Here is an 18,695-nt window from a genome sequence, read left to right as displayed (position 1 = left end):
ACATTTATACTTTCACTGCCATTTTACTATCATTAGTAAAACCACATTTCTACTTTCACTGCCATTTTACTATCATTAGTAAAACCACATTTCTACTTTCACTGCCATTTTATTATCATTAGTAAAACCACATCTCTGCTTTGACTGCCATTTTACTATCATTAGTAAAACCACATTTCTACTTTCACTGCCATTTTATTATCATTAGTAAAACCACATCTCTGCTTTGACTGCCATTTTACTATCATTAGTAAAACCACATCTCTGCTTTGACTGCCATTTTACTATCATTAGTAAAACCACATCTCTGCTTTGACTGCCATTTTACTATCATTAGTAAAACCACATCTCTACTTTCACTGCCATTTTACTATCATTAGTAAAACCACATCTCTACTTTCACTGCCATTTTACTATCATTAGTAAAACCACATCTCTACTTTCACTGCCATTTTACTATCATTAGTAAAACCACATTTCTACTTTCACTGCCATTTTACTATCATTAGTAAAACCACATTTCTACTTTCACTGCCATTTTACTATCATTAGTAAAACCACATTTCTACTTTCACTGCCATTTTACTATCATTAGTAAAACCACATTTCTACTTTCACTGCCATTTTACAATTATTCATAAAACCACATCTCTGCTTTGACTGCCATTTTACTATCATTAGTAAAACCACATTTTCTACTTTCACTGCCATTTTACTATCATTAGTAAAACCACATCTCTGCTTTGACTGCCATTTTACTATCATTAGTAAAACCACATCTCTGCTTTGACTGCCATTTTACTGTCATTAGTAAAACCACATCTCTGCTTTGACTGCCATTTTACTATCATTAGTAAAACCACATTTCTACTTTCACTGCCATTTTACTATCATTAGTAAAACCACATCTCTACTTTGACTGCCATTTTACTATCATTAGTAAAACCACATCTCTACTTTCACTGCCATTTTACTATCATTAGTAAAACCACATTTCTACTTTCACTGCCATTTTACTATCATTAGTAAAACCACATTTCTACTTTCACTGCCATTTTACTATCATTAGTAAAACCACATCTCTACTTTCACTGCCATTTTACTATCATTAGTAAAACCACATTTCTACTTTCACTGCCATTTTACTATCATTAGTAAAACCACATTTCTACTTTCACTGCCATTTTACTATCATTAGTAAAACCACATCTCTACTTTCACTGCCATTTTACTATCATTAGTAAAACCACATTTTCTACTTTCACTGCCATTTTACTATCATTAGTAAAACCACATCTCTGCTTTGACTGCCATTTTACTATCATTAGTAAAACCACATCTCTGCTTTGACTGCCATTTTACTGTCATTAGTAAAACCACATCTCTGCTTTGACTGCCATTTTACTATCATTAGTAAAACCACATTTCTACTTTCACTGCCATTTTACTATCATTAGTAAAACCACATCTCTACTTTGACTGCCATTTTACTATCATTAGTAAAACCACATCTCTACTTTCACTGCCATTTTACTATCATTAGTAAAACCACATTTCTACTTTCACTGCCATTTTACTATCATTAGTAAAACCACATTTCTACTTTCACTGCCATTTTACTATCATTAGTAAAACCACATCTCTACTTTCACTGCCATTTTACTATCATTAGTAAAACCACATCTCTACTTTCACTGCCATTTTACTATCATTAGTAAAACCACATTTCTACTTTCACTGCCATTTTACTATCATTAGTAAAACCACATCTCTACTTTCACTGCCATTTTACTATCATTAGTAAAACCACATTTATACTTTCACTGCCATTTTACTATCATTAGTAAAACCACATTTCTGCTTTCACTGCCATTTTACTATCATTAGTAAAACCACATCTCTACTTTCACTGCCATTTTACTATCATTAGTAAAACCACATCTCTGCTTTGACTGCCATTTTACTATCATTAGTAAAACCACATTTCTACTTTCACTGCCATTTTACTATCATTAGTAAAACCACATCTCTGCTTTGACTGCCATTTTACTATCATTAGTAAAACCACATCTCTGCTTTGACTGCCATTTTACTATCATTAGTAAAACCACATCTCTGCTTTGACTGCCATTTTACTATCATTAGTAAAACCACATTTCTACTTTGACTGCCATTTTACTATCATTAGTAAAACCACATCTCTGCTTTGACTGCCATTTTACTATCATTAGTAAAACCACATCTCTACTTTCACTGCCATTTTACTATCATTAGTAAAACCACATTTCTACTTTCACTGCCATTTTACTATCATTAGTAAAACCACATCTCTGCTTTGACTGCCATTTTACTATCATTAGTAAAACCACATCTCTACTTTCACTGCCATTTTACTATCATTAGTAAAACCACATCTCTACTTTCACTGCCATTTTACTATCATTAGTAAAACCACATCTCTGCTTTGACTGCCATTTTACAATTATTCATAAAACCACATCTCTGCTTTGACTGCCATTTTACTATCATTAGTAAAACCACATCTCTACTTTGACTGCCATTTTACTATCATTAGTAAAACCACATTTCTACTTTCACTGCCATTTTACTATCATTAGTAAAACCACATCTCTGCTTTGACTGCCATTTTACTATCATTAGTAAAACCACATTTCTACTTTCACTGCCATTTTACTATCATTAGTAAAACCACATCTCTGCTTTGACTGCCATTTTACTATCATTAGTAAAACCACATCTCTACTTTCACTGCCATTTTACTATCATTAGTAAAACCACATCTCTGCTTTGACTGCCATTTTACTATCATTAGTAAAACCACATCTCTGCTTTGACTGCCATTTTACTATCATTAGTAAAACCACATCTCTGCTTTGACTGCCATTTTACTATCATTAGTAAAACCACATTTCTACTTTCACTGCCATTTTACTATCATTAGTAAAACCACATTTCTACTTTCACTGCCATTTTACTATCATTAGTAAAACCACATCTCTGCTTTGACTGCCATTTTACTATCATTAGTAAAACCACATCTCTGCTTTCACTGCCATTTTACTATCATTAGTAAAACCACATTTCTACTTTCACTGCCATTTTACTATCATTAGTAAAACCACATTTCTACTTTGACTGCCATTTTACTATCCATTAGTTTTAATTTTACTTTCAAGATTTAATTTAAATCCCTTCAGCTGTTCATAAGTTCTCACATTTTTACCTGACATGACCTCTGGCGTTTGACCTTTGACTTCAGGATCCCAAAATCTAATCAATTAATCTTTACATCTTTATACATATCTGTACCAAGTTTGAATTAGATCACTTCAGCAGTTCTCAAGTTATGTACCTATTACAGATTTTGATCTTTGACCTTTGATCTCTTAACCCCAAAATCTAATCAGTTCATCTTTATCTCATTATACACACCTGCACCAGGTTTGACTAAGATCCCTTCACCCGTTATCACGGTAATGAAAACCTATCAGGGACTGACGGATGGACGGACAACAACAACAACAACATGCATTTTAAGGCCATTTTCCCTGCTAGAGTGGGGGTTAGCCTTGCGGTCCCCATGACAATCTTCTCCATTTTGCCCTATTTTCTGCATCTCTCCTTGTTAACCCCCTTGCCCGCATGTCTTCTTCCACCGTCTTTAGCCAAGTCTTTCTCGTTCTTCCCCGTCCTCTACTTCCTTCTACAAAAACAGGACGGACAACCTGAAAACATAATGCCTCCGGCGGCTTCGTCGACGGATAAAAATTGAATTTATTACGAACCTTCCCAGTAAACTGGCAGTTTATGTATGCTGCAAAACTGGCAGTTTCATCCCATCACCATCAAACCTTTCGTCCTCCTCATCCTTCCCTTTCTTGTAACTCTTCTGTAATCTCTGACACACGATCAACTGCTCTTCCTACCTCCCCCTCTCATCCTTCATCTGACCCTACCCTTCCCCTCCCTTGTCCTGCACACGATGCTCCCCCTCTCTCCTCATTAATGGTATGGACCTCAAACATCCGGGGCCTTCGCTCAAACCTGATTGATCTCTCCATTCAGGTTGCTTCTGACAATCCAGACTTGATCTGCTTAACAGAAACTTTCCTCCTTCAAGATGTCTCTGATTCCTTAGTATCTCTTCCTGGTTACTCCCTCCTCCGGTATGATAGACCTGAGCCTCGTCCTGGTGGTGGGGTGGCTATCTTTATCAAAAACTCTCTTCCTCACTCTCCTTGCACTGCCCTCTCTCCACCCCACCCCCAAGAGTACCTCTGGCTACGGCTTCCTCTCCGCTCCCACCTTTTGTTCATATGTGTTCTGTACCGTCCTCCAAACAGTGATGACTCCATTTACATTTCTCTGTCGGACAACATGGACTAACTTCTATCAACTCATACAAACCTCTCTCTTCCTCATATGTGGCGACTTCAACTGTCATCATGCCAGCTGGCTGGGTGTGGGTTCCTCTCTCACCAGCCATGGCACCTCAGCAACGGACTTTTGCGACTCATTGGGACTGACACAATCTGTCAATTTCCCGACCCGGATCTCAGTCAATGGAGTATCTCTCTTCTGGACTTGGTTATAACTACCCTGCAAATGTCTGCTGCTCTTCTTCTGCTCCAATCGGATCTTCTGATCATGTGCTTGTTAAAGGGGACATCTCTCTGGTCATTCTCAGAGAGCCTCCTCAGCGCCGACGAGTCTGGCATTTCACTCAGGCTGACTGGCACGGTCTGCAAGCAGCCATCAATCATCTGGACTGGTCTCCCATCTCTACTGCCTCTGACATCAATTCTTCCTGGGAATTCTTCCAAAGCAAACTGCTCTCTCTCCTGCACAGATTTATCCCATCTCGTCTTCAGTTGTCTTACCCTTCCTCCCATCCATGGTACACTGAATCTTGTGGTGAGGCAGTTGCCCTGAAAAAACTTGCCTTTGCCTCTTGGAAGGCAAATCCAACTGAAGGCAATCTCAGTTCCTTCCACCAAGCTCAGAACAAGTATGTGTCTACCCTCAGGAGTGCCAGGAAGCACTATCTCGCCACACTCAAGATTGAACTCTCAAACCTGTCTCCTTCCTCCAAATCCTCATGGTATCTGGTCAAATCCGTTTCTGGTGTTTGTTCCCCCTCCATCGCCTCCCTTACCTCAAATGGCTACACAGTTGACACCGCACGTGACAAAGCCGAATGCCTCAACTCTGTGTTTGCCTCAAAATCTTGTGTCCCAAACCCATCTCTCTCTATTCCCAGCTTTCCCAGTCGAACCCAACTGCTCCTGGACTCTGTGTCCTTCTCTCCTGACAAGGTGGAGGAGTTTTTGTCAAACCTCGACTCTGATTCTGCAACTGGACCAGACGGCATCAGCCCACGGGTCCTAAAATCCTGCTCTCCCGCTCTATCTCACCCTCTCTCTGTTCTTTTCACCCTCTCTTTTGCTCAAGGTCATCTGCCAGCATCTTGGAAATCAGCAAACATTACCGTTTACACAAAAAAGGTGCAAAAACAGGTCCTTGCAACTACAGACCAATCAGCCTGCTTCCAATTATCAGCAAAGTCATGGAATCCAACATTGCTTCGGATATCAAATCCTTCCTCTTCTCCAATGGCTTGATCTCTGATCATCAATTTGGATTCAGACCAGGTCATTCTACTCTGGACATGTTGCTTCTGCTGTCTCAACAATGGATGGAGGTCCTCAACACCAAACAGGAAATCAGAGCTGTCTCACTTGACATATCACGTGCCTTCGATACGGTCTGGCATCCAGCTGCTCACATAATCTGCTCACCAAACTCTCCTCCTATGGTATCCATGGAAATCTCCACTCATGGCTTGCGGACTGCCTCTCTGGTCGTAGGCAACGTGTGGCCGTGAATGGATTTCTCTCATCTCCTCTTCCTGTTCTGGCTGGAGTTCCCCAAGGTAGTGTTTTGGGCCCTGTGCTATTTCTGGTCTTCATCAATGATATCTCCGACTCTGGAAAATCCTCTCTATCTCTTTGCTGACGACTCCACTATCTGCCGCTCCATTCCTCATCCCTCAGATTGGCAGTCTGCAGCCTCCTCACTCTCTGCAGACCTCCTCACTCTCTGCAGATCACAGACTGGTCAAACAAGTGGAACATCTCTTTCAATCCTGACAAATCTCACACTCTTACAATGTCTCTCCGAAAGGACCGACTGGAAAACCCTCCCATATGCTTTCTCAACAATCCTCTCCAAGAAGTTCTGTCGCTCAAGCTTTTGGGTCTCACTATCTGCCATGATCTTTCTTGGGAAAACCACATTTCCAAGCTGGCCTCCAAAGCCAGTCGCCGACTGGGCATCCTCCGTCATGCGAAGTCCTTCCTTGGCACACCTGAGCTCCTCACCACATACAAGGCTTTCATCCACAGCGCAATGGAATACAGTTCCCCCCTCTGGGCTGGTGCTCCTGCCTCACACCTAGCTCAGCTTCACGCTGTTGAAACCAAAGCTTTCAGAATCATTGGAATCTCCTGCGATGAAGATAACTCCGAGGGCCTTTCACTCGCTCACCGCAGGCAGGTTGGTGGTCTTTCTGTCTTCTACCGACTCCTCTCCTGCCTAGCTCCCCCTGCTCTGTCTGTGCTCTGTCCCCCAAATATTCCTTCAGGTCGCACAAGATCTGCCTGCAACCCTCTTATGGTTAAACTGCCTAAATCTAGGCTCTCTGCTCACCTTCACTCTCTCAATCCCCTTTTCTCCCGCCTCTGGAACAAACTCCCCCACTCCCTTCAATCCCACTCCTCCCTCCAGGTCTTTAAAACAGCTGTTCACCACCATCTCTTATCTTCCCCCATCCAAAACCTTGATCTTTTCTACCCCCACTAATTCACCCCAGATACACTTTTTCTTTGAAATTCCAACTTCTTTCCTGGAAGTCCTTGCAGTGTTTATATGTTTTATACCTCTCCCACCTCCCCCCAAGCCCTCCCACTCCCACATGTGTCCCGATGTCCCTGCTCTCAAATGTTGTGTTTGTGTCCTTCCCCCTCTCTCCCCATCTTGTCTACCGCTCCCCTTATTTTTTGTGTTTTATGTGTCGGTTTGACTTTTTGTGTGATTAATGTTTGCTCTTTCACGAGCCTCGATCTTGCATACAAAAAAAATAAAATAATAATAATCGTAAACCGGGAAACTGCTTTGCTGCAAACCCAAAAGGAAAACTTTATAATATCGCTAAACCTTTAATATTGACGAGTAATTAAATTCTGATGGGTGCACCGATGGATGCCTCAGATTTTTTTTGGTAAATTTGTGATCCAATCCACAGTGCCTTTTCAAGTTTTGAAACACTCCTGGAATAAAGCATGTCCAATTTATTTGGATTTCAGATAATTTTCAGAATTGTTTGAGCATTAGTCCGACCAGATGATACAAACAGCATACTTACCTGTGAGCCGTCTAGACTGGGTTAAATTGCTCACCCGACTATAGGCTGTCGGTTCTTTTTGGGATTCGAAATGCTTTGCAGACAGATGTTGAATCACCAAGTGCACCATCTCTGATAGACATTAACCTGGGTACCTTAGCTGGTGCATGTTTAAATATCCCACAGCGTCTTTTGCAGACAGATGTTGAATCACAAAGTGCACCATCTCTGATAGACATTAACCTGGTTACCTTTGCTGGTGCGTGTTTAAATATCCCACAGCGTCTTTTGCAGACAGATGTTGAATCACCAAGTGCACCATCTCTGATAGACATTAACGTGGTTACCTTAGCTGGTGCATGTTTAAATATACCACAGCGTCTTTTGCAGACAGATGTTGAATCACCAAGTGCACCATCTCTGATAGACATTAACCTGGTTACCTTAGCTGGTGCATGTTTAAATATACCACAGCGTCTTTTGCAGACAGATGTTGAATCACCAAGTGCACCATCTCTGATAGACATTAACCTGGTTACCTTAGCTGGTGCATGTTTAAATATCCCACAGTGTCTTTTGCAGACATGTTGAATCACCAAGTGCACCATCTCTGATAGACATTAACGTGGTTACCTTAGCTGGTGCGTGTTTAAATATCCCACAGCGTCTTTTGCAGACAGATGTTGAATCACCAAGTGCACCATCTCTGATAGACATTAACCTGGGTACCTTAGCTGGTGCATGTTTAAATATCCCACAGCGTCTTTTGCAGACAGATGTTGAATCACCAAGTGCACCATCTCTGATAGACATTAACCTGGGTACCTTAGCTGGTGCATGTTTAAATATCCCACAGTGTCTTTTGCAGACAGTAGGTGAGTTATTGCTGATTCCATGAACAAATGTAATATTCCCATGCTAATCAACATTCAGTCGGACATGAGGGTAGGCCAGCCGGATGTTGAACTACTTGGGCCAAAACCCTTCCCGAGCGGACCCCACAAGGTGGGAATCATTGGGGTTGTTAAACCAGTGGTAGGTAGTAGTGGTAGTCGTATAACATACTGCTGTTTGTACATTCCAACTCTCAATCCAAGCACAACCATAAGGGCAATTCCACGGTTACTCACATTACATATACATATACATATATAGATGCATTAATGTGATGTATTGTAATGTGAGTAACCGTGGAATTGCCCATAAGGTTTTACAAGCGGTCTTCACTGCTTTCATTGCTTCATTGGCCTTTGTCTTGTGTTTGTTCTAACAGGTGACTCTAGCTGAGAGCTTGTTGGAAGGTGAGAAGGCAGAAGGACACACTTCTCCAATTAACCCATACCGCAGGTTTTTTGGTGAGCTTCCACAGAGTGTTGGGCATTCCTTTTTATTTTTGAACTTTTATCAAATAAAGGTAGCCTTGGGTACTCAAAAACGCTTTTTAAAAGGAGTCTACGTTGCAGAATGACAGATATTGGTGCAGTCAGTGTCCCTTGAGAGGGTTTATCAAATTTTAACTGACTTGGTTGAATTTTCAAACTTAAACATTGTCAGATTTAAAAAAGAAGAGAAAAAATGGACAGCAGTGATTAAGCAACTACTTGACCTTTCTGATGCTATAGTTCTTAAATGTTTTCTTTATGCAGTAAATGGGTACAACCAGGAGCGTCGAGAGCCAGCCCTGGCCCCGAGGCAAACGACCTCAGGGATCCACTGTCCACCCTTTCTCTTTCATGACTTTTTAAGGAAATTTCTTCAATGAAAAACAAAAAACTTTTAAAAAACAAATGTTCACTTTTAGCCGTATGATCGAAAATAAAGGACATAGCGGGACGTTTGGACCAATCGAGTCAATTCGCACCCTCGACTGTTGAACACTATTGCTCCATAAGATTGGCAAAAAAATACATGAGAAGATGGTTAATAATTTTTTTGGACAAGGAGGATACAAACCCATTACTTTGTAACGCATATATTCTGGTTAATAACCATTTTCTGTAAAGTTTGAAACTGCACCATTAACAGCGGTAAATGTTGCTTTGTTTCCGGCAAGGAAAGGAAAATCGGATTCTGGGTTTAGATGTAACGATGAGGATGAGCAGATGAGGGGTTTCACTGTACCGTTTTAAAAAATTACAGGAGAAGCTCGGACCCCTCAACGGACCCCGGGCCCCGAGGCAGCGACCCCCCACCCCCTCCCCTTAAGCTCTCTCTCGACACCCCTGGGTACAACTAGCATCTTGTCAGCGTTAAACACTGTAGGTTTCACAGTAAAAATCCGATGTGGGATTAAATGTGAGAATTGTGGTGCTTTCAGTTACTGTACTGGTCATCGGACCGTCCACCCACGCAGTGACACACAGGGCTTTGCAATAGCTCGTCTGTGTCCCATAATGTTGGTACCATTTGAGATTTAGTCATTACATTTTCAACAAACTTTTGTTTTGAGAATATGAAGAACACTCATGAATATATTTAACGTTATTTTTTTGGCTGTTGCTTTAGTCGAGTTTATTTTGAATACGATGCGGATGCGGACGGAATTTGCATTTTGAGATGCCAGTTTGACTTTGTTTCCTGTTTCTGTCATCTCCTTCATTTATGAGGATTGCTTTTGCTCTGTTATCTGGTGATTAATGTATTAGAATTGCATTCTTATTTGGACTTGATGTTGCAGATTTACCTTAAAGTTGCTTTGGGGTTGCTAAATGTATTGTGAGTGAAGAATAATGTTTGTGCTTGTTTTTGGAAACATTGCACTCAAAGGTTTCATGTGTGCCTCCCATAGTGTGTGAGCTGTTGCCTCTCATCCTTGCCCGGCCCGACGTGTACTGTCTGCCTAACCTACTCCTCAAATACCTCATTCGAGCTGCAGAATTTTACATCCGCTATGCTACTCGCCCACCCACAGCTGAGTCTGGTAATGCATCGTACCCAGGCTGCCACGTGTCACTCTACCATTGGATGGCCATTGAATGAATGAATGAATGATCGTTTTAAGGCCATTTTCCCCGCTGGAGCGGGGGTTAGCCTTGCGGGCCCCATGACAATCATGGTTCCCTGTTTGAGGCAATGTTTTTATGGCCGGATGCCCTTCCTGACGGCAAACCTTGGTCGCCTCTTCGATGCGCAGGGATACGGTGTACCTATTCTAAATCGGGGTACACACCGTGATCATTCATCCCAGCAAGCTGGTACTCAATTTGCCGACCTCGGAAGGATGACAGGCTGAGTCAACCCCCCTGACGTTAATTCAGCGATCGATCGGGATTTGAACCCAGGATCCTCGGATCCCAAGCCGGCACCCTAACCGCTAGGCCAACACCAGGCCATTGATAACTGTTATCTTGTGGTTCTTCAGCAAAACTGCAATCTATCAATTAATTTAATTATTGCTGTTGATTTTTGTTCTTAAATTGTCAGAACACTTAAAGAAGATTTGTTGTTAAATTGTCAGAACACTTAAAGAAAGAAGATTTGGGAGAAAAAAAAGGAAAAAAAACCTTTAGAGGCCATTTCTCCCCGCAAGCGGGGGGTTGGCCTTTTTCGGGGACCATGGTTGTTGTTGTTTTTTTTTGGTCCCCTTTTTGAAGCAATGTTTTACGGCCGGATGCCCTTCCTGCCGCCAACCCTTTTTGTCGCCTTTTTACGACAAACAGGGTATTACCAGTGAACTGGTACTCAATTTGCCGACCTCGGAAGGATGACAGGCTGAGTCAACCCCCCTGGCGTTAATTCAGCGATCGACCGGGATTCGAACCCAGGATCCTAGGATCCTAAGCTGGCACCCTAGCCGCCAGCCCAACACCAGGCTCAGATGAAGAGATAAATGAAATATGGAAAAGCAAGAGGAAGTGTGAATTTTAAATGGCAACAACTTCCACAGTGGAGCAGCACATCTCAAGAATATGTCCAATTTTTCATGATGAACATGCATATTAGAACAAATTTTTATTTTTTTTCTGTGGACTAGGATTGGAATCGAACAGCGAGCGGAAAAGCCCGGCAAGAGTTGGTGGATTACGAATTTCGACGGCCGAGCCGGCCACATCTGCACAGGGCCCCCTGGAGCGATCGTGGACTATCCCTGACCCTTGGCACAGGCTGCAGGACATAATTGATGCTTTGGGGTCACTGGATGAGCGGTATGCTGATTGAAGTATCTGTACTTAAACTTGGCTGTTTTTTTGTTGTTGTTTTTGTTTTTTTGTATAATTAATCAAGGCTCGTGAAAGAGCTAACATTTACTTCACAAACAAATCAACCAGACAAACAAAATATATAAAAAGAGGGAGCGGAAGACAAGATGGGGAGAGAAGAGGAAGCACACAAACATAACATTTGAGAGCAGGGAGATGTGTGGGAGGGAGGGGGCTTGGGGGGAGGAGGCGTGGGAAGGGGGGGGGGGGAGAAGTATAAAGCACAAAGACACCAAGGACTTCCAGGACAGAAGTTGGTATTTCAAAAAAGTGGAATTGGGGTGAAATTAGCGGGGGTAGAAAAGATCAAGGTTTTGGATGGGGGAAGATAAGAGATGGTGGTGAACAGCTGTTTTAAAGACCTGGAGGGTGGAGTGGGATTGAAGAGAGTGAGGGAGTTTGTTCCAGAGGCGGGAGAAAAGAGGAGTGAAGGTGAGCAGAGAGTCTTGATTTTGGCAGTTTAACCATAAGAGGGTTGCAGGCAGATCTTGTGCGACCTGTAGGAATATTTGTGGGACAGAGCCCAGAGAGAGCTGGGGGGGCAAGGCCAGAGAGGAGTCGGTAGAAGACGGAAAGACCACCAACCTGCCTGCGGTGAGTGAGTGAGAGGCCTTTGGAGTTAGCTTCATCGCGGGAGATTCCAATGATTCTGAGTGCTTTGGTTTCAACAGCGTGAAGACGAGCTCGGTGTGAGGCAGGAGCACCAGCCCAGAGGGGAGAGCAGTATTCCATTAAGCTGCGGATGAAAGTCTTGTATGTGGTGAGGAGCTCAGGTGTGCCAAGGAAGGACTTCGCACAACGGAGGATGCCCAGTCCGCGACTGGCTTTGGAGGCCAGATTTGAAATGTGGTTTTCCCAGGAAAGATCATGGCAGATAGTGAGACCCAAAAGCTTGAGTGACAGAACTTCTTGGAGAGGAAAACATTGAACAATTGTTCAAAACAAACACTTGTTGAAATTGTTCAAATTGTTCAAATTTGAACAATTGTTCAAATTGAACAAAACAAACATTGTTCCATGACATTGAACAAAATTCAATTTTTCTATACTCACTTTGAAGAACACAAAGTTTTGTGATTTACATTGAACGCATCAGCAAATGCTCTACCACCTCCAACAGTTTACAAGTTTGTAACTTTTGCTCAAGAATGGTTAACACTTGGAATGACAGAGCTTCTCCTTGCTTCCCACAGCAGTTAACGTACTTTGATCAATGTTTTCTTGATTTTGTCGATTGTTGTACCTGTGTGTTTTCACCAGCAGGATTAGTGCATCATTGTACGACAGGTGTAAACATTCACCTAGGTCTGGATAATGTAATATTGGCGCGTTGACTTTCTGGGGAGAACTTTTGGTTTGTGCTGGGGGCAGTGCCAGTTTTTGAGAATTAGTGGGGGTGAAGCAGGAGGGTGGAATGTTCGAAATGGAATCCTGATTAAGCCTCCCAAAATGAGTGCCAGCTTACTGGTAACGGGGGAACGGCATCAGTGGCCCAGCCACGCTTCCCACAAATGATGCAACCAGCAGCTCTCATTCCTATAGGATACCTGTTGTAGGGTTTGTTTCTACACTTGGTGTCCCCAATTTTTAATGGTGCCTCAAAGTATCTTTGACCACAAAGAGAACTAAACCAAAACAATTGAGGTTTTTTTTCTTTGGATTTTTTTTGCCAGTTATGTTCTGCTGTATCTCTGAGCCGGCTGGCACTTTTGGAATTACATTTTACATCAATAATGGGAATATAAAGTATGCGGCGTTGACATACTGTAAAAAAAACATTATTCAGAGACCTTGATCGAATTTTAATGTACTTTTACATTTTTATGCCTCCGCCCCCGAAGGTGGCCGCAGGCATTATGTTTTCGGGTTGTCCGTCTGTCCGTCCATACGGACTAAACCTCGTTTTTCTCAGCAACCATATGTCCGATTAAGACAAAACTTTCAGGGTATGAGTGTCACCCATGCAGAATGTTTTTATCACAATTGTGACGTCATAGGTCCCGTGGTATGGCAACCATCTTGGAATAAACGCAAATCATTAATAAATTTTTTCTCGGAAAGCACTGAATGGAAAAATTTGAAACTTGGCACATTGTCAAGTACTCCCAATGTGGAACAAAAGCATGATAATGATGACATCATCGGTGAAGTGGTATACCAGCCAAAAATGTGATAATTGAATTCCTTGTCCTGAAAATCTGAAATTGCATGCACATTATCTATGACCCATTTGTATTGAAATATTAAATTTATGACATCATAGGTCACATGGTTTGGCAGCCATATTTGATTTCACCTAAAACCTCATAAAAACATCTTCTCCCAAATCACCAAATTGATTGACTCGAAACTTTAGGTGTGTCATTGACTAGGTATGGCGATTAAAAGATGATCACAAAAATATAATTGGTCACATGGTGTGGCAGCCATATTGGATTGAAGGAAAATATTAAATAATTATATCTCTGAAACCACTTACCCTATCGATGGGAAATTTTACAAATATCATCTCGCACCACTGCTGCATATAGTTTGAAAATAATGACCATAGGTCATGTGGTTTGGCAGCCATCTTGGATAGAAAAACGAACCTTATCCGATCAACACGAAATTTCACAAACGTGATCCTCCACCCATACATATGCTATGTGTACATTTTTCATGTTATATGTCATGTGGTGTGGCAGCCATATTAGCTTGAAAGCCGATATTTCAAAAAATCCCTTCTCTGAAAGCGCTTCACCGGTCGATGTGAAACCTGTCGAGGCTGGTGAAAATGTGATGCTTCAAAACAGCTGAAGGGATTTAAATCAAACTTGTTTATTTTTAGGACAGTGAAAGAGGGCATCTACTCGTTGTGGGACCATGCGGAGGCATATTGGCGACGCAGTCGCATTGCTCTAGTTTTTACCATAACTCGACTCATTTTTGTTTAATTGAAACGAATTGAATCCCGAAACGCTAGATAGCCTAGAGTCAAGTGCATCTCCACTTCATTTACATCATGCCCCTCCGACCGAGTTGAAGGTCAAGGTGAAATAGCGGTCTGACAAAAAATGAATTAAGTGCTTTTTGCCATCGCTCAATTTTACCAATGCTGGATCTCAAAGACCACTTGGCCTTCCAGCATCTTGCATTATAATAGTGTAACTGTACTGAAATTGTGCACCTGATTTTTTTTTTTTTGGATGCTTGATCATCCAGCTGCGACGAGTGTACAAAGGTGTCCCAGCATCTCCCTTGGACATCTCCTCACTTACCCCCGCTGCGTGTGCCTTTATATTCTCTGCCCCCCACCTCATGCTCTGATGCACTTCGCCCCTCCTCGCTCAATTGTAATTGGTCTGAGCCCAGACCGGGGGATGGGGTTTGCCCTGTACCAACTTGAGTCTCTTTTCCTTTGGTAATTGGGCCTGTACAATCCCGTTTCCCGCCTAAACTTGTGCCTTATGGCCTAGCGAACCCCCTTTCTATGCACATTTAACAGCCAAACAAAGGTAAGAACATGAAATAAAGGTGAAACGGGATATACTGTATTTTTAGACACACTAGGGTGGGTTTCACGTGCGTTGCTATACGAAATTGCGACTTAAATCTACCATAACATTTCATTACTTACATGCTTACTCTAAACACTCGATGTAGGAATAACTACATGAAAATAAATATTTTATGAACCTCTAGAAGCCTTAACACAGAATATGCAAAGTGAGACGGGCGAGACATCTCTGTTCAAACCCCGGTCGAGTCATACCTAAGACTTTAAAAACGGTATGTGCTGCTTCCTTGAGTGATGCTCAACATTTAAAAAGGATAAAGTACGGACAAACAACCATAGGTTGTCAACCACACCACAGACTTTTATGTGCCTAATGGCCTCCTCTTGTGTTGAAGTTCCTTGTAAGGTAATTCGTTATCATGATTAATTAATAGCATGTGTATTTCCAGGTGGTCCAGCGAAGGAACGACTCGTATGAGCCCACTGCAGGTGTCCCTGGGTTTCTTTCGACATGCCTTTGTCTATGTTCAGACTTTGCAGCCTGGACTGTTTGCTGGTTAGTCTCACCAATGGCGTTCATACGTTTGTTTTTATTTACCCTTCTCCTCCTCATGCCATATGAGGATGTTCGGATGATATGGGAAACTTTCAAAGCTATAGAAAGAGTGGTTGATCCCAAAACTATATCGATTTCTACAGGAGGGTGTCATAACTGTCATATGTGCAGCTGTGCAAATAAGTTCGTGTTTGTGGGCGAATGATGCATCCTTTTCCATATCCACAGATGAATATTGATTATGGGGCTTGCTCCAACAATGTCATGTGGGGCATGTTGAAAGTGCAGAAAGAATGATGCCATGCACCACATGGCATTTATACACGATTTGAATGCTGTAAGAGCTCAAAACCTTTCAATTATACAACCATTGTTGAACCCATCGTTTCGCTGATGGTAGTTGAACCCCCCCATGAAGTGACCCAGTGTACCCCGGGAAGTGACCCAGAGTGCCCCGGGAAGTGACCCAGAGTGCCCCGGGAAGTGACCCAGAGTGCCCCGGGAAGTGACCCAGAGTGCCCCGGGAGGTGACCCAGAGTGCCCCGGGAGGTGACCCAGAGTGCCCCGGGAGGGGACCCAGAGTGCCCCGGGAGGGGACCCAGAGGACCCCGGGAGGTGACCCAGAGTGCCCCGGGAGGTGACCCAGACGACCCCGGGAAGTGACCCAGGGAACCTCGGGAAGTGACCCAGAGTGCCCCGGGAAGTGACCCAGAGTGCCCCGGGAGGTGACCCAGAGTGCCCCGGGAGGTGACCCAGAGTGCCCCGGGAGGTGACCCAGAGTGCCCCGGGAGGTGACCCAGAGGACCCCGGGAGGTGACCCAGAGGACCCCGGGAGGTGACCCAGAGGACCCCGGGAGGTGACCCAGAGGACCCCGGGAAGTGACCCAGGGAACCTCGGGAAGTGACCCAGAAAACCTCGGGAAGTGACCCAGAGAACCCCGGGAAGTGACAACTTGTATATGCTACAGTACAGCAAAACAGTTAAATGACGAATTAACATTTTTTTATTCCAGAAACATTTTGTTTATTGCTAACAACCCAGTGTTAATTTTAGTAGTACGCACACTTATTCACCAAAAAACAATTTTCTTAATTCGTTTTATGTTCCACGGGATCGGACATTATGTCGTCTTTCATTTTCTTCAAGTTGCAAATTGCATCAAATTTGGTCTCATGCTTTGTGATGGTGAACAAAAGTGATAATCAGGAAAACAAACGTGTTGATCATGCATCTTGCTGCGTTGCGTTATTATTATTATTATTATTTATTATTATCACAATCAGCCAGCACAATCACTCCAGCTTTGATTTAATGATTTCGGATCCGGGGATTCCCAGGTGCGGCGGGAGGGGGTTACCCCCAGAACTTCAGATCCCTACTCGTCCATTATTTATGAACCGATTGCTCTGAAATCTAATACAGCCATTCTAATCGAGGGTCCGCAGGATCACTCAGGCTTCGATTTTTCAATGTTGTAGCGGTGGTCTCCTAGGGGGATTAGGATGACTCCAATGGTGTCCCCTAAAATCAGCAGAGGTCTGACCTACAGCCTCAAGAGATAACCGACAGCCCACTTGGGGCTATTTATTATTGTTTTATTTGTATAGGCCTGGAGTTGGCTTAACAGTTAAGGTGGCTGGCTTGGGATCTTAGGGTCTTGAGTTTGACTTGCATTTGGGTTTTGCATTTGTATTGTTAAAAAAAAAATTGCATTTGGGTTCCCCATTAAAGGTCTTTTGGGTCTTCAGGGTATTTTCAGTCTTTTGGGTCTTGATGGTCTTTTGGGTTTTCAGAGTCTTTTCAGTCTTTGGGGTCTTAATGGTCTTTGGGGTCTTAATGGTCTTTTGGGTCTTCAGGGTCTTTTCAGTCTTCAGGGTCTTTTCAGTCTTTATGGTCTTTTCGGTTTTGTGTACTCAGATATATGGGTTGTGGTGTCAGATATATGGGTTGTGGTGTCAGATATATGGGTTGTGGTGTCAGATATATGGGTTGTGGTGTCAGATATATGGGTTGTCGTGTCAGACATATGGGTTGTGGTGTCCGATATATGGGTTATCGTGTCAGATATATGGGTTGTCGTGTCAGATATATGGGTTGTCGTGTCAGATATATGGGTTGTCGTGTCAGATATATGGGTTGTCGTGTCAGATATATGGGTTGTGGTGTCAGATATATGGGTTGTGGTGTCAGATATATGGGTTGTGGTGTCAGATATATGGGTTGTGGTGTCAGATATATGGGTTGTGGTGTCAGTTATATGGGTTGTGGTGTCAGATATATGGGTTGTGGTGTCAGATATATGGGTTGTGGTGTCAGATATGTGGGTTGTGGTGTCAGATATGTGGGTTGTGGTGTCAGATATATGGGTTGTGGTGTCAGATATATGGGTTGTGGTGTCAGATATATGGGTTGTGGTGTCAGATATATGCGTTGTGGTGTCAGATATATGCGTTGTGGTGTCAGATTATATGGGTTGTGGTGTTCAACTGCCATCAGCGAAGCAACGGGACGTGTTGTGTTGGACGACGGGATGACGTGCAGGTCTGTTGGGGCCGAGCCTGGCATGTGATGTAATCGCGTGTTGGGGCCTAGCCTGGTGTGGCGTGTGTTGGGGCCTAGCCTGGCCTGTGATGTCATGCCATGACGTCCTAGTGAAAAGTAAGAGCCTGACAGACAAGGATCGGCAGAGGGACGGAGAAATTCGGCTACTTTAACCATATAGATTATTGTTTTTTGAAGTGTTTGGGCAAAATATTTTAATATCAGGAAATAAAAAGATTATACATCTATAGGACTTTATGATTATTCTTTTCTTTGATTCAGCTATTTACTTCACTCGTTGAAATTTAACTTGCATGATTATCCAGGTACCTTATTTAATGCCTTGAACAAGGTGTGTTTTGCAATGGGACCAATGTAATAGCCTACCTTTGGGGAAAAATCCCCTTTTTTTTTTTTTATCTCCAACGTTCCTTTGATTTTGGAAGCATTTATATTTTCCTTGAAGGATCGTATAT

The 18,695-nt window shown here is 42.7% G+C and overlaps 1 protein-coding gene across 4 annotated transcripts in view; it reads left to right on the top strand.

Annotated features, from left to right (window-relative positions):
* INTS10 (integrator complex subunit 10) overlaps nucleotides 1-18,695 on the top strand; it is a 166,797-nt gene that overhangs the window by 84,925 nt on the left and 63,177 nt on the right. For all 4 annotated transcript variants that reach the window (XM_078766937.1, XM_078766941.1, XM_078766940.1 and 1 more), the window contains 4 exons: nucleotides 8,697-8,778; nucleotides 10,212-10,343; nucleotides 11,397-11,568; nucleotides 15,571-15,677. In XM_078766937.1, coding sequence (XP_078623063.1) covers nucleotides 8,697-8,778; nucleotides 10,212-10,343; nucleotides 11,397-11,568; nucleotides 15,571-15,677 — 493 coding nt within the window. The remainder of the gene's footprint in view (nucleotides 1-8,696; nucleotides 8,779-10,211; nucleotides 10,344-11,396; nucleotides 11,569-15,570; nucleotides 15,678-18,695) is intronic.

Source organism: Myxine glutinosa, chromosome 13, assembly GCF_964187855.1.
Source record: "Myxine glutinosa chromosome 13, kmMyxGlut1.1, whole genome shotgun sequence".
Taxonomy (NCBI): domain Eukaryota; kingdom Metazoa; phylum Chordata; class Myxini; order Myxiniformes; family Myxinidae; genus Myxine; species Myxine glutinosa.
The sequence above is the reverse complement of the archived record's forward strand: the minus strand, read 5'-3'. Positions and strand labels throughout refer to the sequence as shown.